This window comes from Mytilus trossulus, chromosome 6 (assembly GCF_036588685.1).
Source record: "Mytilus trossulus isolate FHL-02 chromosome 6, PNRI_Mtr1.1.1.hap1, whole genome shotgun sequence".
NCBI lineage: Eukaryota > Metazoa > Mollusca > Bivalvia > Mytilida > Mytilidae > Mytilus > Mytilus trossulus.
In genome coordinates, this window is record NC_086378.1 from 70,966,909 (window position 1) to 70,990,934 (window position 24,026).

At 31.3% G+C, this 24,026-nt stretch overlaps 1 protein-coding gene across 1 annotated transcript; it reads right to left on the minus strand.

Annotated features, from left to right (window-relative positions):
- Positions 1 to 829: 829 nt before the first annotated feature.
- On the minus strand, positions 830 to 22,839 carry LOC134721787 (uncharacterized). The gene is made up of 14 exons (XM_063585000.1): positions 22,794 to 22,839; positions 18,248 to 18,325; positions 16,148 to 16,423; positions 15,001 to 15,138; positions 14,483 to 14,608; positions 13,191 to 13,336; positions 11,956 to 12,054; positions 11,002 to 11,102; positions 10,092 to 10,132; positions 9,472 to 9,548; positions 7,492 to 7,608; positions 6,513 to 6,663; positions 4,402 to 4,541; positions 830 to 3,672 (listed from the first exon to the last, which is right to left on the minus strand). The coding sequence occupies exons 2-14, from the start codon at positions 18,315 to 18,317 to the stop codon at positions 3,118 to 3,120; spliced, it is 2,037 nt and encodes a 678-aa protein (XP_063441070.1). The 5' UTR covers positions 18,318 to 18,325; positions 22,794 to 22,839; the 3' UTR covers positions 830 to 3,117.
- Between the last annotated feature and the right edge of the window lie 1,187 nt (positions 22,840 to 24,026).

Sequence of the window (24,026 nt, forward strand, 5' to 3'; positions counted from 1 at the left end):
GTCCTATCATTTCAACTAAAACCAATATTTTTTTCAAAAATTTATTACGAAGTAACTGTATGAGCTGTTTTCTAAATATAGATACCAAACAATGTAAAAATATCTGAAGTTTTATTGTTTATTTGGTTATAATATAATTCATGCTCATTTTAATTTTCTGACAAGATAAACATGAAGAAAAATATTTCTTGAAAAGTTGTATATCGACTAAACAAACATATTGTTTAAGAATGGCTAAGCAGTTGTCAATACACTCATTGTTGTCTTGAATACTGTGCTCAACCAATCACTGATTGTCAATCATACTTATGAAAATTGAATATCTTATTATATACACATAGATTCTTTCCCTCAATTGATTATAATATGTATCTTGTTTGTTATAGTCTCAATTTAAAATGAGAGTCTGAGAATTTTCTTATTTAAAAATTGAATGATAAGAGTGGATTTATATGTTAGTCAATAGAAAAACTTTGTAGAATCATTCCTCTAATGATGAAATAGAAAAATACAATGTGAAAAATTGTATACATGTTGTCACATGGTTCAAAAGCACATTTACTGACCTTTTTTCATACACAAAGTAAGCTACATGTATTCTCAAAATTAAAGTGTGCATAAAATAATGATAATAGCATAATAATGTCATGCAAATCACTTAGATAAATGTCATGTATGAATCGAAATAACAATTATCAAGCATACATGTATTTCAATTTTTTTTTTTTTTAAATCAAATGTTCCATGGATGTTTTTAGACTTAATAATAACGATGTTACATATTATCAAAAACTTAAAGGCCCGTTTACAATAAACAATGATAGTTGTAAGCACCATTTAATGATTTAATAACATATTTTTGTCTGGAATTGCCCTAAAAATAATTATTATGCATTTATAAAAAAAAAAAAAAAAAATATGTAACAGGGCACTATATAATGACAACAAAACCTTGCAAGGGGACTAATATGCAAAGCGTATCAACAAAAACATGCTAACACTATAATGCCTAGTGTACAAATGTTAATGCCCTATATAATGTAAATGGTCAAGACATAAAAATAAGTCCCATAGCGCCATTTGTATGCAAAGTGTCAACAAAAATATATACAGCTCAAAAAAGTTATAACAAGATTGAAAAATAATAAAAACAGACTAGCACCACAACCAATACTTATTTTGGAAAATTCAAACAAAGTATGAATTGAATATGTATTAATAACACAACCTCTGTATCTAAATTCCTACTAAGTAACATTTAAACATTTTGAGTATTTGACCAGGATATATATATATTTAAATGCCAAAATTCTTCCTGAGTAATAAAAGCTAAACTAAAAAGCATAACTTTTTAAATGGTGGGTCTAAGCGTGAAGCGGGATTGCCATTTTTTTGTAAGGGTGACACATGAAAGTCAAATTATTGTGCCGTGAAAACAGGAAATGAAGTCTTGATGGACACGAAAAATTACAAAAAAATGTAAATTGCTTACAAACATAGTGTAAGTGGTATACAGGAATCCGACAAAACAGTAAGCAGGATCCTGGATCAGAATCCCCTTAATGTAGATAGACACTATCAATCACTAAACATGTATGATGATCTTTAATTTAGGTTAAAATATCTTCTTTAATATGTTTTTTGGTAAATTTTAGATTTATTCTTACATTTAAATATTTGTGGTTTATCAAAGATTTGATCTGAGGATGGAGCCTTTGCACAAATCATTTCAAGTCTAGAGAAAATCTATACATGGAATATTTAAAATTGATAATGAATTTACACATTTTACACTATTTTATATAATATGGAGAGAAAAGAACAGGCAATCGTATCTTCTTCATATTTCCTTCAAGTTTGAACCTACTTCGTAGTAATTATTAATAGCAGTATTATATAATCTGGAAACTTCAGCGCAGAAATGTTAGTTTTGCTTTCTTAGAATTTATATAATCAACTGAAAATGGCAATTCTACACATAGCGTTTAATAGCAAAACTTAGCTTTTACACAAAAAGATCTTCCTACTCAGTTTTTTTAAACATGAATATAGAATATTACATCTTGCAGCAAAATATTTGGTCAATGGTTATTGAAAATGAATATACAAATATACAGCATATGACAAATGAGAAATGAATAATAAACAGTGTTGATTATAATGTATCACAGCTTGTTCTTTAACCTGATTGTAGAATGCGATTTTTTTTTTAGATAATTTAATATTTTCTGCTATTAAACTGTAAATAAGTTTTTATCTACTTTTTAAATTATAATAATTATTTATTTTTTTTGTGTTATGGAACACTCTTCATATCATGTCAGAAATATATTTATAATAACAGTGGTTTTCCTACTCCCTACTCAGATATCATATCTTACAAAAATCATTTCTTCAGTGTTGATATTTAAAATGAAATCTAATGCCCTTTGAAAATAATAAATCTGAATCTATGCTTTTAAATCTAAATAAACGAAAACAAAAATATAAATTTGAATTTTTAACAAAGTGACTAGAATGAATATATACTATTTTCACTACAATATTAATATGGTTATTATTTCTTTGCTATATTTTTTATTGGTTTAATAATAAATTGGTTATTTTTCTTTCTTGAAAATCTTCAGTAATACAAAATATTGTCAGAAATGCATCACAGTTTAATAAAAAAACCAAAAAAAACATCACTTGTAAAGTTTTTACAACATTTGCAATATTAGGTTTGTCGAATTAAAAAATTCTTCTGACTTCACACAAGGAAATACAGATAACCAGATATACACATGTATATATGTTTATAAGATTGGAATAACTATATTTAGCACCCTTTATACAGAATTAATCCAGATATGAATTACAAAAACCTGAAAACAGGTAACTGAACACATTGTAACAATCAATAGCGTAAAATATGCAAAGTGTTTAGCAAAGTTTCATTTTGCAAGTGCACAATACCTTGACCTCTAACATGTCTAGCTTCAAGACAGAGGTTTTTCAGACTATTCTAGGTCAAAATTATCAATTGATTGTACTTTAAGACAAAGTTAAAACATACAATTAAGCAGTAAAGCTTATCACTATTCAGATGAATTTTCTAAAAAATACATTTCCCATAATTCAACTGGTTAGTTCACTGTTGTTATTGGGAGAACCAAATCCTTTCCTTTGTCCATTGTTATCCTGATTGCCAAACTTATTGTTCTCTGTTTGACTTGTCTGTCTGTCACTTGGGGATCCCAAACTATTTCTGTTGTTGTTATAAATGTTTTCCTTTGATTCATAATCACGGCTTCCATAAGATGAAGTAGCTTTGTTGAATCCATTACCGAAATCCCTGGATCCAAATCCTTCTTTTGTTGAAAAGCCATTTCTGAGTCCATTGCTTGTAAAACTGTTGGAATCTCCTTCAGGATAACTGAATGATCTCTTAAACGAAGGCGTTCCATATCCAGCTAAGTGTTTCTGACTGTTTCCAACTTCCTCTCTAGAACTGTTGGAATCAGTATCAGAATCCCCAGATGGACAACTGAAACCTCTTCTAAGGAAATTAGAATTGAATGCTTGCTTGCCATTGTCTTCTGAACTGGTATCTTGTTTAGACATCCCCCTTATAGGACAACTCCAACTGTAATCTTTAACTGGTAAACTGTCTTTGTTGAAATATCTGTCAACCTAAAGAACATATTATATTGTAAAACCAGAAAATAAACTGTAATCATAAGTTTTATATAGAGTCAATAAAGGATTGCTTATTCCATATTTACATAATTTATCAAGTGTCTTCTTTTTCTGAGGAACATTTATCTTTATCCTTATCAAAATTGAAATCAAGTATTCATAGTCATTTAAAATAAATCCAAACAAAATTTATGAGCTAACAAGAATGTGTACATAGTACATGGATGTCCCACTCACATATATCATTCTCTTATTTTCAGTGGACTGTAAAACTGGGGTAAAAACTCTAATTTGGCATTAAAATAAGAAATATTATATAATAGGGAACATGTGAACTTAGTTTCAAGTTGATTGGAACTTAATAAAAAAAAAATACATTAAAAAAAACTTTAAATTGAAGTGGATCAGACGTGCAGACCAGAAAACATAATGCCCTCTACTACCATAGGTGAGGTAGGACATACAAACTGTATTCCTTTTTTTAGACATCTGCTTTGTTCCAAAGTTAAAGTATGTGTGAACTGGTAACATTTTTTGCCTGATATATGTATAGAATTTTTATTTGTCCTTGATATTAAAGCCGATTTAAGCCATTTTTGTCAATGTTCTCTTAAGTGTATAGTACCTTTGCTTATCAAAGAGTTGATTTACACTGCGAAAAACATAAACCATTTTAAATATTCCTTTCACATCACCTTAAAAACTCATGGTGTGTATACTAACCTGTGTGAAGCATACATCAGGGAACACTTTACTCAGGTAGGATAACTCTGTAGGACATTTCTTTGAAAGGGGAGATAATGCTAAATACAATAATTCATCTCTATCATATGACTGTGGTAACTTTGTGTTCTCATGGTCATCTGAAAAAGAACATGTTACATTGTAGTTTAAATAAAAAAAGAATCAAGACTTGTTGGGCTAAACATCCGCCACTGCAATCATCAACAGACAGTTAATTACGTATTTTCAGCATTTTTTATGTTTTATTTGTCAAATATTAATTTTTACTGATACACATAAAAAAATATGGCTTGAACTAACTAAAGCTCCATTTGGGCTCCTGTGTTTAAAGACCTCTATGTCAGTATTTTCCACCAGTGACCAACACTTGTAATGTTTAAAGAATCAGACAACTGCATGTATTTGACCACCAGATTTTTATATGAGAGGCAAGTTTCCAGACAATAAATGTTAATGTTTGTGTCATTTTGGTCTTTTGTGGATAGTTGTCTCATTGGCAATCATACCACATCTTCTTTATTATAATAACTTGTGTGTTTAAGTGTATGGATCTCTCTGAAATTGTACTAGAATATTCCATACTAGGTGGAGGTAATTGTTCCAAAGGGGGAATCAAAAACTTTGGGAGTTCCAATTTTTTTTTAAGGGGTTCAAATTTTTTTCCAATTACGAATTTTTGAAAAGTTTCAAGACGAAATCTTTAATTGCACAGTAATGCTCAATAGATTTGTAAGATCTTGACATTTATTTTGTGTCAGAAACCTATTCTATGTCAAAAATCCAAATTCAGACAGTATCAAGCTTGAATATTGTGTCCAAATATGCCCAAACTTTTTAGGGTTTAACCTCTGAGGTCGTATCAGGTGCTCAGCTAAGCATTTTATTGTAGTTTCTGGCCAATAACTTGTGTGTAAGTATATGGATCTCTCTGACATTGTACCACAAGGTCAAATATCACAAAAGGAAGGCTTGGATTGATGTAAAGGGTAATTGCCCAATTCATGCAGAAATTAGGGGTCGAAAAGGGCCAAAAACAAGCATTTTTCTAGTTTCCAGAAAATAAATTTTGAGTTTAAGAGTATGGATCTCTCTGAAATTGTACTACAAGGTTCCATTCTACAAAGGAAAGGCTGGGATTGAGTGTGGGGGTAATCGCTCAAGGATGGGATTTAAAACATTTGAGGTCATATCAGGCTGCGCTCAGCGAAGCAATTTATTCAAAAGACTAAACATTCTCTGGGTAAAATGATCAACTATATATTGAGTATGGGAGACCTTGGGTTCCATTTCCTGATAGGTCAAACCAGACATTTATTAAGGGATTTGTTTCATGTGTCTCAATTATTCTGAAGTCAGTACTATAGTTAGAGCCATGGTTTTCAAGGTTGGCTAGAAAATAATACATATGAAGTTTAGCTCACTAAGTCCTATTATTATCATAAAAGATTCCAAGCAGCATAAACCAACCATCTCACAAATCTACCACTTCAATGTCTAAATTATAGTTCAAACTAATTGTGTCCTAGATTCTATGTTTTTTACCCCTTAAAGTTTCAAAATGTTTGCCTTTTAGTTTCAACAGAAAAGATTCTAGTATCTTGGCCAGTCACAAAGATTGACTCTGGCTGCCTTTCTTTAGATACATCGTTATGTAAAAAGTAAAATCATAAAAATAGTGAACTCCCTAGAAAAATTCGAAACGGCAAGTCCCTAATCAAATGGCAAAATCAAAAGTCCAAACACATCAAACATGTCAAATGAATGGATAACAACTGTCATATTCCTGACTCGGTACAGACATTTTCTTATGTGGAAAATGGTGGACTGAACCTGGTTTCATAGCTAGCTAAACCTCTCATTTGTATGACAGTCCAATTAAATTACATTATATTGACAAAGATGCGTGAACAAAAGACAGACATAATAGGCAAACAGCAGTCAACATAAATTTCCATGTGCTTTCAATGCCATCTTGATTGCTACAGATCAGTGAAGCTTTAGATGGCAGACTTATGGCAATTTGCCAACCAGAATCAGATGGTTTCAGATAGGAGAGCTTTAAAATGTATGACATCTCTACTACAACATACCATTGAAAGCTCCAGACATTGCACTATTGTAAACTTTGAACATTGACCTCCTCCCTTTAGCAGAGTGCATCCCATTAGGCAATGTTTCCTCCACTTCCTTTACCAGTTTATCACTGGTTCCTGGTCCTATTGGCTGTCTCATCACACTATTCTATAAATAGATAGTCAATATCCATACATGTTAATTAAAGTATGTTTTATATTCAATCAATTTTTAGATATTTTTCCAACAATTTGTCATGTTATAGACTGAATCAATGGGCTGTATTTGTTTTATCTATATGAAGTGGTAAAAATTATAATGTTGTGATAAAATCCTTTTTAATGCTTAAACTCTTTAAACCATTATGTCTTTCATATGTTCAAAAAAATAATCAATTGAGATTGTTTTGTTTAATAAAAGGTAAAAATTGGAACCCTGAACCTTCTGTTCTGTTTCAACAGCAAACAGTTCCTGAACAGCTTAAGGCATATTTTTCTTTCTATCAACTTTTTGAATAACGCTAAAAGGCTTGTATAGTCTGCAGTTTTATTCTCCAAAATTTGACCTTCCAGATGGGATGTGGACTATAGAATACAAGAAATAAGTTAAAAATGTTCAAGTTCGCGATCGAGGTGGTCTGTTTTTACACATGCTTTTAAAACTTCTGGTTTAAACATAAAAGTTTCTAAATTGTTTTTTTTGTGTGATTTAGACTTATTTTAACAATCCTTAAGTGATCTAAAATCATTTACAAGCAGTTTCAGCTTCTGTTTGATGGAAAACATAATTTTCAAAGAAAAAAACGGCAAACAACCACACACAATTTGAAATTACTGGAGTTTCATTTGACCTTTTCTAACAGTTACAAACAGTTTTTTTGTTGAAATTTTGTTGGAAGAAGGGGGCACAGACTATGTACCAGTGTGTACTATACAAACCTGGTTACGGTATGTTAACTACAGTCTTTAACCAGAATTTGCCATTTTCAGAACATACCTTTGATTTGTTTTTCTTGTTTTCTTTCTTTTCAAGAGTTGTCCCATCTTTCTTATTTTCTTTCTCTTCTGGAATCTTCCTATTTTTCAAAAATTTCTGTAGCAATGCTGCAGCAGCCTGTAATTAAAAATATAATTTTAATGAGTTTCTTGAAATTACCATAAAACTTTTATAAATATCCAAACTTCTATTAACATTAATGTTACACATACCTTTTTTTCTAAAAAACTAGAGGCTCTAAAGAGCCTGTGTCGCTCACCTTGGTCTATGTGAATATTAAACAAAGGAAGCAGATTGAAAATTGACTACAAAGGTCAATAACTCCTACAGGGGTCAATTGACCATTTCGTTCATGTTGACTTATTTGTAGATCTTACTTTGCTGAACATTATTGCTGTTTACAGTTTACCTATATCTATAATAATATTCAATATAAAACAGCAAAATTTCCTTAAAATTACCAATTCAGGGGCTGCAACCCAAAAACAGGTTGTCCAATTCATCTGAAAATTTCAGGGCAGATAGATCTTGACCTGATTAACAATTTTACTTCATGTCAGATTTTCTCTAAATTATTTGGTTTTTGAGTTATAAGCCAAAAACTGCATTTTACCCCTATGTTCTATTTTTAGCCGTGGCGGCCATCTTGGTTTGATGGCCAGGTCACCGGACACATTTTTTAAACAAGAAACCCCAAAGATGATTGTGGCCAAGTTTGGATCAATTTGGCACAGCAGTTTCAGAGAAGAAGATTTTAGTAAAAGATATATAAAATTTACGAAAAATGGTTAAAAATTGACTTTAAAGGGCAATAACTCCTAAAGAGGTCAACTGACCATTTTGGTCATGTTGACTTATTTGTAAATCTGACCTTGCTGAACATTATTGCTGTTAACAGTTTACCTATATATATAATAATATTCAATATAATAACCAAAAACAGCAAAATTTCCTTAAAATTACCAATTCAGGGGTCGCAACCCCAAAACAGGTTGTCCAATTCATCTGAAAATTTCAGGGCAGATAGATCTTCACCTGATTTGCCCTAAATGCTTTGGTTTTTGAGTTATAAGCCAAAAACTGCATTTTACCCCTATGTTCTATTTATAGCCATGGCGGTCATCTTGGTTTGTTGGCGGGTTAACGCAGGACGACGACGGACGACGCCGGACGCCAAGTGATGAGAAAAGCTCACTTGGCCCTTCGGGCCAGGTGAGCTAAAAATCAAGGTATCAGATATATTCTTCTAAAAGGAAAGGATTTTACAGTTAGCAAAAATCCTCATATTTGTGTTCCTAAATGATTTTCACTTGTAAATAAAACCAGCTGCTATAAGGATCACTAAAGCGGTGAATAATCTGTTATACGAAATGCATCTTGAAGCTATTTATATTTATATAGGCTGTATAACAACCTGTAGAGATCACTTACATTTTCAGAATATAAAAACATATTTGACACAAATACTAGTTGAGATTTTGAAGAGCTTTCCCTTGGCCTTGGTCACATGTATGATTTTGAGCTTTCCCTTGGCCTTGGTCACATGTATGATTTTGAAGAGCTTTTCCATGGCCTTGGTCCCATGTATGATTTTGAAGAGATTTCCCTTGGCCTTGGTCCCATGTATGATTTTGAAGAGCTTTACCTTGGCCTTGGTCACATGTATGATTTTGTGGAACTGTCCTAAAGAAGATTACTGCCAAATTGTATTTGCATTTTGTAGAACAGATTATTCACGGCTTGAGTGATCCTTATAATATAGGCTGTATAACATTCCTAAATGAAATTGTTATCAATTTTAAAAGCTTCATGAATCTACAAATGGCTGTATTGAACATATGCAGACCTATAGTTGATTATGTTCTATTGGTGGAGAGTTACTCCATTTTAATGATTAATCCAGAATATTGTATCACATTTCTTGAAAGCCCAACCTTCCTTTTGTGGTCATAAACCTCAAGTTAAAATTTCAATAAATACCTTGACAAATTCTTCGTCTTCTCCTACTATTTTCAGTCCTTTGACAGCTTCAATAACACTCTGTGGACTTGGTGATCCTGTAAATAATATAATGCGTTATTTTTTTATTATTTTTATTTTTCATGATTAAATAAAAGGCAGTAGGAGATAAACCTTTTTTTATATTACACATCAATAAGAGTCAAAAACTTTAATTTTAAAGGTCTTCATAGATTGTTAGGACAGTGAATGACTTGGATAATAAAAAATCAAAATCTGTAACAATGATCAATTTTGAAAGCCTTTGTATTTTCTAAAAATTTTGTTAGGATAAATCTTAGTGATTTTTTTAGTATTTACTATTGTCAAAATTGCAATTGGATGTTCTATTCAAAAATAATAACCTAGAATTCGAATTTCCATGTCCTTCTTTGTATGCATTGAAGAGTATTCAAGTACAACATAGCTTTCCCAATTCCAGTGTAGATCATTTTTGTGAAATAGTCTGTATGTAGAGGGAACATTTCTAATGTGTTAAATCTAGAAATTACATATTTTGATAGGCAAGTCAACAGTGATTTTTTTTCATTTTTTAAATTTTTTCACATATTCTCTGATGACAGAAAATACATGTTACTTACTTTCTTTCTCTCCATCTTTAGTGTTATTGCACTGTGACAAACTGAAATATGAAAATTGTAAGAAATAAATTATGATCAACACATTTTAAAAACTAGATGTGTCAAAGTGACATGGCCCTGTCTCAAAAAATTGAAAAATCTGCAATTTCAATAACACATTTGGACACAAACATGATGGTAGTCGCACATATAAAAAATCAGCTGAAAATCTGGAGGTGTATAGAAAAAAGTCTGTATAACTGTGACTTTAAACAATTTTCAAAGTTGTAAACCTTTAATTTTGGCAAAAATTAGAGGAGCGGAACATAACTAATACATGATAGGTAACTCATCATGATCGACTCACATACCAAAATTCATTCCAATATCTGAAAGACTTTAGAAAAAACGTCTGTAAAACTGTGATTTTCCACAATTTATAAAATATTCAAACCCTGTAGTTTCTGCAAACATTAGCGGAGCGGAATGAAACGTGCAATTGATTTGTAACTTATCATGGTTAACTCACATACCAAAAATCAGCCCAAAATCTAAAGGCGTTTAGAAAAAACTCTGTATAATGGTTTGTTGCCGAATGACGGAATAACAGAATTACTGAATTTTGGAATAGCAGAATTTCAGAATTACTTTTTTTTGGAATTACAGACATTATATGGCACCGACAACTAAAAACTACATGAAAGAATTATCTTGGTTTTGGTCCTTGCTATATTGAATTTATAAGCAAATCCCTTATTGGATGGTTTAAAAATATATAATTGGATGGTTTAAAAATATATATTTGGATATAATTATAAAATATTTAAACAAATTATTTGATTGTCCCTTCAATAGTTCTGCCTCCAAATTTCTGAATTTTTCAAACTTACATTTCATTGGTTAAGTCAATTTCTGAATTTTTCAAACTTACATTCCATTGGTTAAGTCATCTTCAAAATCTTCTTCTGTATCCCATAGAACTTGGTCTTCCACATCTATACTATCTTCTATATCTATGCCAGAATCCACACTCTATAATTAATTGTTGTCATTCAATATCATTTATGTGAACTTGGGTCAAATCTCATACATACTAATACTGTTTTAAATAAATTATTCAAGTTGTAATTGTTTGCGGAAAAAGGTACCAAAAAATTCTATCCAAGTTTGGTAAAAATCTGGGATGGTTAAGAATTTTTAGAAATGTTTCAAAAAATTATAACTACAGACTGTATGTAATTTTAACTGGCAGAAAAACAAAGTCCGTTTATGAGTAATACTGAAAAACAGGATTTTTTTTTTACAAAATGTCTTTCAAGATCTTAGCTTTTGATCATAAACTAGCTTCTGTTCAAGTCTGGTACAAATCCAGGATAGCAATTTCAGAAAGTTATGAAAATTTTAAAAACTTTAACCACAGAGTGAAAGTAATGTAAACTGGTGAAAAAAACTAAGTCCATTTATAAGCAAAAATCGAATAAACAGATTTTTTTCTACAAAATTTACTTCTGGACACTATTTTATGATTATAAACAAGCTTCTGTCCAAGTCAGGTAGAAATCCACGATAGTTTAAGAAAGTCATTGAAATTCAAAAAATGCCACCGCCAAATGTAGGATTGTTATGTCTGGATTTTGCAACAAAAGTTACAGGCTCAACAAAAATGGGTTAAATTAACATAAAGTTTTAAAAATGTGGATGGAAAACTATAAAAGTAAGTTCATATTCTTTGACAGAAATGAAATAGAGAAGAATAGGAAACTTGCAATCAACAAATACACACAAATACAGATATAATATATATTTTCATAATCATATGAATTAAAATAAACCAAAATCTGCAGCTATTACAGGAATTGTTTTTAAATTCAATTTTAACAATTACCATTTGATTTTGTACTAATGGTATGTGGGTAGAATCATTCAACATGCATTCTCTGTAAGGAATTTCTTCTCTTATTTCACTCCAAGTTATAGATTTTTTCTGAAAGATATCATATATACAATAATCATGCAGTCAGGCAATATAAGCTTCAGTTAACATGCAAAGTCAGTGGCGGATCAAGAAATGTTCATTAGTGGGGGGCTGCTCCCGTCACGCTTCAGTTATTCACTATATAATCAACCAACATTTTTTTCTTAAAGGGCCCCCCCTCCCCTAAATCCGTCTCTGAAAGTTATAACTGAACTATAAAAAAAGAATATAATCCTAATAATCATAAATCCCATGCACATGTTGGGAACAAAGCACTGTGTCATCAACATATGTGGCTAAAACATTATTAGCAAAAGCTTTTATTTTGTTCTCTATTGGCAAATCTTTACTAAATATTCAGCAAAGCAATAAGTTTTATTCTATCTCTGTACATTGACTGTTAACTGCATTTTAAGCCATTTCTCTTTAGATGCTCATCTTCATGGTGAAATATCTCCTATCATATGAGTTTTTATTTAAAGTCAAAAGTAAGAATGAATATATATTAATCATTTATATTTATGATAGATATATATGTGTACATGTAAATTGGCACAAGTGAGTTTCTAATATTGGCGCAATTGATGCATTTGGAAAACATTTGGCGCAAATGATAACCCTGTAAACATTAATTGGCACAAAAGGACTGATGCCATTTTAATGGCTTCATAGCATTTAAATTTGGACTTATCACATCAATGTCATTATATTCAACCTGATTATGACAATTTTGAAAGGAGCATAATGAGTTTGCGTCCACAAAGCTTATAAAATGAAGATTATTGTTTAAAATGTGAGAACTATAAAATTACTACTTTGAGATTTTCATCGTGTGGAAATGAAAAATATCAACTGTTTAAGAAATTATGATGCTAATTGAGCCACTTTCATAGAACTATGCTAAATACTATTTTATACTATATATCAATATACAAAAATCCTAGAAACAAGTCTATATCATGCTGTTTAAAAAAAAAAAGGCTTTCATAATATGAAGTGGGTTGCACACATACACGCCATGCAAAATTATTAAAAAATATAATGTTTTAAAATTGTGTGTTTACCAAAACTTCAAACAAAGCATTTTTCAAAAAGCATGTAGAAAAATTTAGATTTTTTCTTATTTATCCCAGAGAATCACTTACTCTACTGGTTGGAGGTTTTGGATATGGTTGCCATGCTCTCTGTCGTAATGCAATAAGGTCCCTCAAACTGACAAGAACTAATTTATCTTGCTGTTTCTTTTCTTTTAATACCTCTTCTATATGTCGAAAACAGCTATCAATATATTCTGAAATTGTATTTGGACAAAAGAGTCAAAGATGAACATAAACATATATTTGGACAAAACATTCAAAGATGAACATAAAGCCTATGGTTAAGGGAAATTTTTCGCTGCATTGAAGACCTATTGGTGACCTTCTGCTGTTGTCTGTTATATGGTCAGGTTGTGGTCTCTTTGACACATTCCCCATTTCCATTCTGAATTTTATAAACATATATTTGTTCAAAACAGTCAAACTTGAACATAAACATATTTTTGGGCAAAACAGTCATACATGAACATAAACATATCTACCATCTATTTTCATGCATGAGAAGGATATTTAATACAAGTTAACAATGTGCCTTTTGGTGGATTGTTTGATTGATAGATGGTGTTTTCACACCAATTTTAAGCTTCACTTTTGGGCTTTTTTGTGGCATTCAATTTGTATGGGTGGAGGAAGCCGGAGAACCTATAGAAAACCATCAACCTTCAATAGGAAAACTGACAATCATAGTCAATTAAGATTGAAGTCAAGTGCACCTGTATGAGCAGGGATCGAACTCACAACCTCACTGTTAACTGACTAGAAATACAGTAGTAGAACTACTTGTATGAAGTGGGGATAACTTTTATTTCCATTAAAAGTAATATAAAGTGGAGTTGTATTTTACTATACTATACACCCTAAAATTTGCTGTTGTTGGGTTTGATACAGGGGAATTTTTTGTGCATTCAATTTTTCATCAGATAAAGAAGTAATGTTTGAAGACTTCTATTTTTGATATATTCATCATGAGTTTATAAAAGAAAAAAGCATGAAATAAATTTTTGTGTATTTAAAAAAATATTCAACTTTTGTAAACATGGTAAACAAAAATGCCAATATAAAATGCAAAAATAAGATTTTATAAGCATAGAAATGATTTTTTTCCTACTGTGGATTCATTTATTTTCATGGGTACCAATATTCGTGGTTTGAGAAAAAACCTTTCCCTGGACATATTTAATTTCGTTGTTTTGGCAGACTGCAAGCATTTCTTCGAAAAATTCGTAATTCTTTGACCATTTAAATATGTGGTTTGCCTGTACCCATGAAATCCACAAAAAATGGTATCCAACCAACATCAATACATCCACTTATCACTTACCTAATAATATAATGCTTACCTTTATTGATGAGTTCTAAATGTGGACAATGAGCTGCCAGCAGATCACGGAGATGTAAACAATTATTGGCCGATAAAGAACCTTGCTTTAACTGTGACATTAGGTCACTTATCTTATCCATCAGATCTGAAATAGAAATCTGTCATTGTTACCCATCAAATAATCAATTTCACATTATTAAAGAAATGGGTGCTAAAAATAATTGGCATTTCAATTTTTAAGGAGAAATGCAGGGGCATACTTTAATCACTAACAATAAAATCACAATAACAAATGGTAAGTTGCAAAGTAATAATTATCTATTAGTTTTAAAAAGATAAATGGAAAAAAAGAATCCACTGAATAAAAATTTCAATCAATTTTTTATTTTAAGGTTGTTTTTTTTTATTTCACCAAAAAAAAAAAAAAAAACAACACTGTAAAATGAGATTAGAACTTAAAATTACTATTTTTCAAAATTTCCTTATTTTATCCCCCATTGTTAAGGAAATCATTGTTCACCACACCCTTTCAATTACCTTTGCTATTCTGTTCATCTTGATTTATTTCCATTTTCATCTCTTTTTCATTTCCATTTTCATCTGGTTTTGATTTAAGTGGTCTAGGTTTGGTCAGTTTGGCTTTCCTGGGAGCCCTCATTTTTGATATGTCATAAGCTACAATTAAATTCACAAGTAACTATATTAAACTGATGGATCCATATTCTATGACATTAATTGTCTCTTACAAACAATAATACAAAAGTTAATTTTTGTTATTATGATATCAACATCATAAATCACTATTTTAGAAATAGTACAGAATTTTCAACATGCAGAGAAATGGCAGTCTTTAGTTTTAGTATGTTGTGTTTTGTATGTCTTTTCAATGTATTGTGTTTTTGCCATTGCGTTGGCAGATTGTTTTAAACTTTGAATGTCAATTTGATATCTTTTGTCTCTCTTTTCTTGGCTTAGAAATTAATGAAATGATTTATCATTATCATTGCCTTAAGAGTTTTCATTATGGTATTATTACAAACCAAGTGCAACTTTTTAAGAGTCATCTCTTCTTGGTCAAGGCATTTAAACTTGTGTCAGTTCTAAATCTATTGTCTCATTTAATCATGTTACTAAATAGAATAGCAATTTTTCTCTGTGAAGTTTATTCACTAGGACCTTTAAATTACTTCTAAGAGAAATCCATCACTCATTGATTGATTTACCGGAGAGAAAAAAATATCTTCTAAATAGATGAAAATAAATGTATCAACTAAAAAAAACCTAAATATGATGTGTTAATTATTCAATATCAATAATAAATCACATACATTCAACCATAAAACCCATACATGGTACCCAGGACCTTAAAACCCATACATGGTACCCAGGAAAATTAATGTGGTATCACAGCCTACATAGGCAAATACTAACTATTGTATTTATTCAATAGGACAATAGAACAGAGAAAAGTTTAATTTTCTGGAAATAGAATGAAATTTTGTCACTTCTACCTTTTAAAGAAAATGTGGTTGAAAATGGTAAGAAACATTTTTTTTGTTTAATTGTTAGTTGATAGTAGTAGAGTAGGTCTTGTTTATCATTATTGCCAGATTTCTTACATTAAATACATATATGTATGAAATTAATTAATCTGACAAAGATGTTAGTGTTCTAAGAATATTACTTGTGTTGGCATTCATATCCTCAGGATTGCTGCAAATAGAACTGGCTTCTGAACTTCGTCTACTGGAAAGGTAACAGTTTCTGTTCTGATCAAAAGTCATGTTGATATTTTTTGTGTTCAAGATATCAGAAGAATCAGATGATATACTTTGACATTCAACATTATCTCCCCTGATGTCATAATTTTCTTCCTGTAGTAATGTATCATGGGAAGATATAGGTACAGGGAAGTCATCAGTGCTGAATGGTCTAACTGGAATGTTATTCTGATTCAAGTCTGAAAATAGATATAATGATTATATTATTGATTTCTCAATACTTGCTTTACAGAATACAGTATCTGATTGAGAAGATAACTTTATGGACTAAGTTTGTTTAAAAGAACTATCACTCACAAAGACTTACAACACTTCAGAGGAAAGTGAAAATAAAATATTAAGATCATTTTTAAAATACATAGCTTAAAATTAATAAATCTAAATGAATATTTCAGAATAAGAGACTCAATTATAAAAAGCATTGAGATATCAGTGGACCAGAATTAACTGGGAAAACAAATGGCAGATGAGTTTTAATGCCAAAAAATGCCTTGTCATTAGAATATCCCCCAAAAATAGACCAGTGATACAAACATCGTACCATCTTCACGGTCATACTCTAGACACAGAGGAAGCAAGTAAATATCTTGGAGTAACCATCAGCAACAACCTAACATGGGATAAACACATAGACAATACAGTAGGCAAAGGAAACAGAACGTTGGGGTTTATACGTAGAAACCTCAAAGGCTGTACAAAACCTGTAAAAGCAGCTGCATATGTGTCCATGGTAAGACCTGCAGTGGAATATGCAAGCACAGTATGGGACCCAACCGCCCAAAATAAAATCAAGGCAATTGAAAAGGTGCAGAAAAGAGCAGCACGATTTGTGAATAACAACTACACAGACCGAACACCTGGCTGTGTCACAAATATGGTTAAAAATCTAAAGTGGGAAAGCCTCGAAGAACGGAGGAAAACAAATAGATTGTGCATGCTATTCAAGATCCAGCATGAACTTATAGATATAGACCGTCAACAATATTTGACCCTGAATGATAACCGGACCAGAGGTAAAAACCGCTTCTTCCAAGAAAGAACAAGTACAGACACCTACGGCCAATCTTTCTTCCCGAGGACAATCAGGGACTGGAACAACCTACCAACAACAGTTACAGCGACCAACACCGTTGAGGGATTCAGAGCTGCCCTGAAGGCATGCTCTGAAAGGAAGTAGGAAAACCAGTTGTAAATAATTTTAATTGTATATTTTTTTGCGAACGTTTTAAATGTAATTTGTAAATAGCCAAGAGAAATCTTTCTGTGTTGCCCGACACTGCGTAAAGTTTTCGCGCGGAAACATTTACATTCAGCAATAAATCCGGTTCCTTACCTGGAAGAAGAAGAAGAAGAAGAACTAAGAAAAATGTATAAAAAAAAATTAAGTGCTTTCTACTAAATTAATAACTTGTTAAAACTAATAATTTCTTATTTTAAATAAATATAAAAAAATCACCACTTGTGAAACTTTGGTACTATATTTATAGATTATCGTTGATCATCTCAACGAGATTGATTTTCTCGCTTGAGCTGGTACAGCGAAAGTGAGAAAAGCAATCGAGTTGAGATGATCAATGATAATCTGTTTATCGCTATTTTACCTATGACGACATTGTCAATTTCAATGTCAATTTCGCTAGCAACACCACGTGGCACCTTAGTTTTTAGCGATAATTTTTCCATATCAAGCGAGAAGCATGATATGAAAATTATCACATAAAAAGATCAAAGGAAAAATGCACAAAATAGCGATAAATCAAATTATCATGTGCAGCATGATTCTTATATGAAGTGTTACTCAACTTTTCCTTAAATCATAAAAAATGACTTTGCTCCTCTTGGGTAATTTGTAGTCAAAAGGATTGAAAGTTTTTACACCATCATTTATTTTCATTAATTAACTTATAGTAATAATTTGAATTACATATAAGGATACAACACAGTACATGTACAGTGTGTATACTGTATGACACCGAGAGTGTTTAGATAGAATCTTGACAAACCTTTTGTTCTTGGCCTTGGCTTTGATAATTTCAGTTTCCTGGGAGCCTTTAACCTTGAAGTGTCCTCCATTTCTAATTCTATAATATATAGGGGAAAATATATATTTGATTTCATTGCATAAATATTGAATAAAAATGTAATTAACATAATCAGATGTAAACAAATCAAAATTAGAACTATTCTTAATAGTGCACTGTTCCACACCTGCAAGCATTGTCAAAAATCCTGCTTTATCTTATGCTTAATTAACCATTGAAGCTTCAGACGAAAATAATCATGTTAACTGGAAAGCACAATAACAGACATTGTTTCTTTGAACAATAACAACACCATTATTCACTGGGACCTTTATCATCTCTCATGGATTGATTAATTTGTTGAAGAAAAAAAGTTTCTTTTTAAAATATAAACTGATTTAAGGGGGCTCGGCTCGCTAGTATAAATCGATTTTTTTTTCAAATATAGGATTTCGTTATATTTTTCTATAAATGAACTTTATCGTATATACTTAAAAGTAAATGAAATAAAACCAGATGCTTTATAGTTTATAGGACTGCAGAGGTCAAACCTGAATGGTTGGGCTAATATGGACACATCCTTCAAGCTGGATACAGATCTGAATTTGGATTATGATTAAATAGTTGACACAGCATAGGTTTCTGACCCAGAATGAATGTGGTCTAATGAACTTAAAATATTTTTTTTGCTTTTGAGCAATTCACTTTGCCTTTCAAAAAAAAATATTAAAAGAAATTCAGATTTAATTTTTTAAATTAAAAAATGAGAAAAATTGACCCCCCCCCCCATTTTTGTTTTCACCTCCCCCTTTCCCCTATTCCATCAATGATTTCAATTCAAATTTCTAATAGAGTTTACATCATAAAATATTAAAATATAAAATGTCATACAGTCATGGTTTAATATTAATTAATAGTAACTTTGAAAAAAAAAAATGTGGAATGTGTCCAAAGGGACACAGATGATGCCCCCGCTAGAATTTAACAAAAGCATTTTAATTTTTTTTTAAAAGGACATAACTCAAGAACTGTAAAAGTGAAGCTTCCAAAAATTAAACTTAAACTGAGTTTAGAGGTACATGTAAATAGCATTATATATGGTTTAAGGTGATTCAACAACCATTGTTTTTGGCCACTTTTTGGCCCTTTATTCCTAGACTTGCCCCATAACCCACAAAATATATCCCAACCTTCTACTTATAATGTTATTAAACATTGTGGTACAATTTAAGAACAATTGTAATACTTATACACAACTTATTGTCCTGAAACTAGATAAATGCTTGTTTTGGGCCCCTTTGAGCTCCTAATTCCTAAACCTTAGGGACCATAACCCCCAAAATCAATCCTAAGCTTCCTTTTGTGGTTATAAACATTGTTTGAATTTTATTGATTTCTATTTACTTATACTAAAGTTGTCCTGACACTAGATAAATAGGGGGGTAGGAGGGGTCCTGATCCCGAAAATACGGGACTTAAAAACATGAAATCCCGGGATTAAAAATACAAAATCCTGAGGTCCTGAAATTCGAACAAAGAATTCCAGGATCCCAAAATCCCGAGCTTAAAAACACCCCATCCCGGAGTCCCAATAGAGGTCCTATCCCCCCTCATAAATGCTTGTTTTGGGCCCCCAATTCTTAAACCTTGGGCCAATTACCACCAAAAACCAATCCCAAGCTTCCTTTTGTGGTTATGAACATTGTGTTAATTTTATTTTATTGATTTCTATTTACTTATACTAAAGTTATTATCCAGAAACCATCCGTCTTCAGATGACGCTGACGATGAAGAAGTGATACTAATAAGTTCACAAAAATTTTGCGGTCGTATGAAAACAAACACATTTGCAAGTAAAAAAAAATAAAAAATATTTAGTTAACCTGGTTTACCTGTATTTACTGGTCACAAAGGTTAAAAAAAAATAATTTTAAAACATTTATATTTCTGTTATATACACAAACTGTGAAAGGCACCAATGAGGCAATATTTTGTAATGAAAACAGTTTTAAACACGATGTGATATAGTTTTTACCTTTTACATGTACATATGTTTTACCTGTTTTCACATGTGTCAAATTTCAAATTATAAAAAAAATCTGTAGAATAATTTTCATACACAAAGTTTTCCTGTACCTTAGACAATGAAAAAGTTATTACTGTTAAAAATGGTTCATCAATTTAGTCATCTGAAACAAAAAGAATGCTGCAGCAGCAGCAGCCAGTTTAGCAAATATATATATATATGTAGCATGTGTAGCATAGTTAGGGTTTAAGTCATGTGGGGCCAAACCGAATCAATTTCTTTGGTTGATTTTTGTACCATATCATAAAGTAAAAAAAAAAAGAGTAATAAATAAAATTTGTAATGAAAAAAACAAATGTTTAATATTTTGCTAAAATTTGTGTACCCGCAGGCCTCCTTAACCCTTTCAACGCTACACAATTTTCAGTCAACCTCCGTTTTCCCCCTTTTTTCTACGTCTCGTAATGATCAATCAAATCATATTTCCCACACGAATTGAATGTAATAAACACATTGAGATAACAAGAAACCTTTTAACTAATCCATGTAATCCTTGTTGTCAGTTTCGCCATAGAAATGCTGAAATATATCCATATTTACAGCTTCGTTTACGATTTCTGCCATTTGCATTTGGCAAAATATTTGTTTTTATTTTCCTTCAATTTTTCTTCTACTGCATGATTTTACAATAAAAATTGCCGGGATTTCAAGTGCAAATGAGACCTTGTATATCCTCAATTCATTCAAGGAAAAATTAGAGAGGACCCGAATGAAAACTGAATGGTTTAAGAGTCCTTATGAAAAATCCGTTGTCATTGTGGCATATGCCGTTAATAGCAGTGGCGGACGGCATGTCATCGCGGCATATGCCGTGAATAGTGTTGAAAGGGTTAATCATAATTTGATTTCAGACATTTTTTTTCATAGCATTTTTACTTTTAAAATATAATTTTTTTTGGAGAATATATTTCATGTATTTAGGAAGGCCTAAATCTAAACATCGCAAATTTCCATTTTTTAAATCGTTAAAAATATTTATTTAATAGAAGATATTTTTTTACTCAGGTAATTTAATTTACGAGTATTTGATTTCTCTAGAGAATGAATTTAAGGGTCCCAGTGAATAACAGTGTCTGTTATTGTACAAAGAAACAATGCCTGTAATAATGCCTTAAAGTACTCGTACACATTTTCGTCACTACTTTTTCAGCTTTTTTGGTCAGGTGCAAATCTCAGACCTGCCAACTTTTGAAAATCTCCATGGGGGATTTAGCGCGCGACAAGATTTTTAAGGGTTACAACTTTAGCGACTTTTCTGTGAGCATTGTTTTTTACTTCTAAAATAGTATAAGTTCTCTTCTTTTTTCTTTTGGTATACTAATGATGAGCTTGTAGGCCTTGATTTCTTTTATTAGCATGATTCTTTTACTATTAAATTATAAAATTGACAAAATAACTGAGGAATAGAGAAAATGGCATTAAAAATAAAGGATATAAAGTAGAGACCCCCCCCTTTTCCCCCCTCCAAAGACCTTCTCATCTATGAGCCTTGACTCAAAACACCTAAAACTACATGACCTAAAGTAAGAAGGGTGAATACAGATTTTGATTTAGTCTTACTCATGGTCTTATTAGTATCAATGAGAAAATGGATAAAATTTGAGTTATCTTTCTTTGTATTCAGAGGTGCTCTTACCAGCGGAGGCTTATACAGTAACACAGTAGAAGTGTATACAAAATGGCGTCGATTTAAAATCAACAGACACACGATGTCTGGTTTTAAAAATTAAACAAATTGCAAGATAAACGATGTTTTCTTGAGAGTTCATTACAGTTCTCATCTTTCAATTAATTATGATTTTGCTGTGGAACTACGGCAAATGATGCAAATTGTGCTTGTATGATAAATTGATTAAAATTGAAGCTGTTTGACCAAATTTGTGTAAATAAATCAATTTTGAGGACTGTTATGACCCATTAGGTAATCTGAATTCTGATTACATATAAACACTAACTATGACACCTGTTGATTAGCGTAGGGTCATTAACTTATCATAATATGTCCCCAGGTAAAATGATTGATTTTTTAAAATTGATCAGAAAAACTTCAAAATCGGTAAACAATAATTTTTTCGGGTATATTTGTTGAAAATCGGGATTTTGACTAATTTTACGATCCCGATATCGGGATTCGGGTTGAGGGGTAAAAATCGGGATGATACCGCGAAAATCGGGATAGTTGGCAGGTCTGAAATCTAGGCAGAAACTTTCAAATTTACCACGGTTTGTTTTGTTGAACTTAAGATATTATTCTATTCCAGTGGAGGATCCAGAACTTTTCATAAAGGGCCTGCTGACTGACCTAAGGGAGGAAAGGGCTGCTCCGGTCATGCTTCAGTGATTCCCTATATAATCAACCAAATTTTTCCCACAAAAGGGGGGGGACTAGCCCTTGCCCCTCCCCCCACTGGATCCGCCTATGTATTCTGTTTTATGATGCACCTGAATTGATGTAAGCGCCACTTAAAAGGATGTTAAAATTGCTAGATGTTAAAGGGAAACTTCGCAAAAAAATCAAAAATTGATATTATGTCCATTCTGTATAAAAATGCTCAAATTTATAAATATTAAAGTTTTATTCCGCTAGATAAGAGATCACAATCGATTTTAAAAAGAGTATCAGTTCTCTGCCTTCCGCCATTTTGTTATCTTGTCCAAATAAAAATCACGATATGTCTATAAACCACAAAGAAACAAAACTACAGTAACCGATGTAGTCTTAATTACGTGTCGATATCTTGTCAATCGTACGGTTGTTTTATCTGACTAACTAACTTGATACGGAAAATGTTCTTATTTTTTTAATAACCATATAGTCTGTTATTTTTAAACTGTTAATATTGGAATTAGTCAAAGTTCAAATCATAAATAAGTGTTCCGTGAAAATTGTTTTCGAAAATCTAATTCGTTCATAATTCTTTAAAGTAATATACTTTATTCAAATAAATTAGGATCTTCGCTCCACTGATCACCCGCATGGCTTAAGGTATTACTCCCAAAGGTATTGTGAGGGGTGTAAGGTGACACGTCCAGGTATTCAAGCGATTTCCTGTCGGGCTTGCAAGTTCATGCATCGTTTCACTTCTGTAGGTATTGATCAGTGTACACGGCCGATAACTTATAACTTTCCATTTTGAACTATCAGGTACATGTATAATATACATCTCTGTCTTGCGTGTCCGAAAGTGATATAATATACTAGTCATTACTTAACTCATACGCTTGTTTATAAATAAAATTTCTGGTGTAAAGATTATTATTTATAAAAAAAAAATGATACAAAAAAAATATATACATGTATACATTGAACATAAGAAAGAAACATACATTTTGTGCAAATTGGGGTAAAAGTTTTGTAAATAGACTAGTCCACGTATACCAACAGTATGTAGTCATCCAATTCGATAGACTATTGTATACCAAAAGAAGAAGAAGAAGAAGAAGAGGACCAATTTGATTTAAATACAGGTCGATCTATAACTTGCTTTGGTTCATCGAAGTTATGAACATAGTAAAATCACAGATTTATATATCAATTAGATTGTTCTCGAATAAAGAAAGAAATTCGTCATCACCACAATTGTTCCGACATATGCAACTGGACGTACACTAATAATCCCCGAGGGATGTGAATATTTTCTAGGAAAGCTATTGAGTATTAAAGTTTCAAATCAT

Coding starts and splice junctions, on each gene's coding strand:
- LOC134721787 (XM_063585000.1), bottom strand. CDS start 18,317: ATGGAGGACACTTCAAGGTTAAAGGCTCCCAGGAAACTGAAATTATCA. Junction 12,055..13,190: donor CAAAACCTCCAACCAGTAGA/GTAAGTGATTCT, acceptor GATATCTTTCAG/AAAAAATCTATAACTTGGAG. Junction 4,542..6,512: donor AATGTCTGGAGCTTTCAATG/GTATGTTGTAGT, acceptor GTTCTTTTTCAG/ATGACCATGAGAACACAAAG.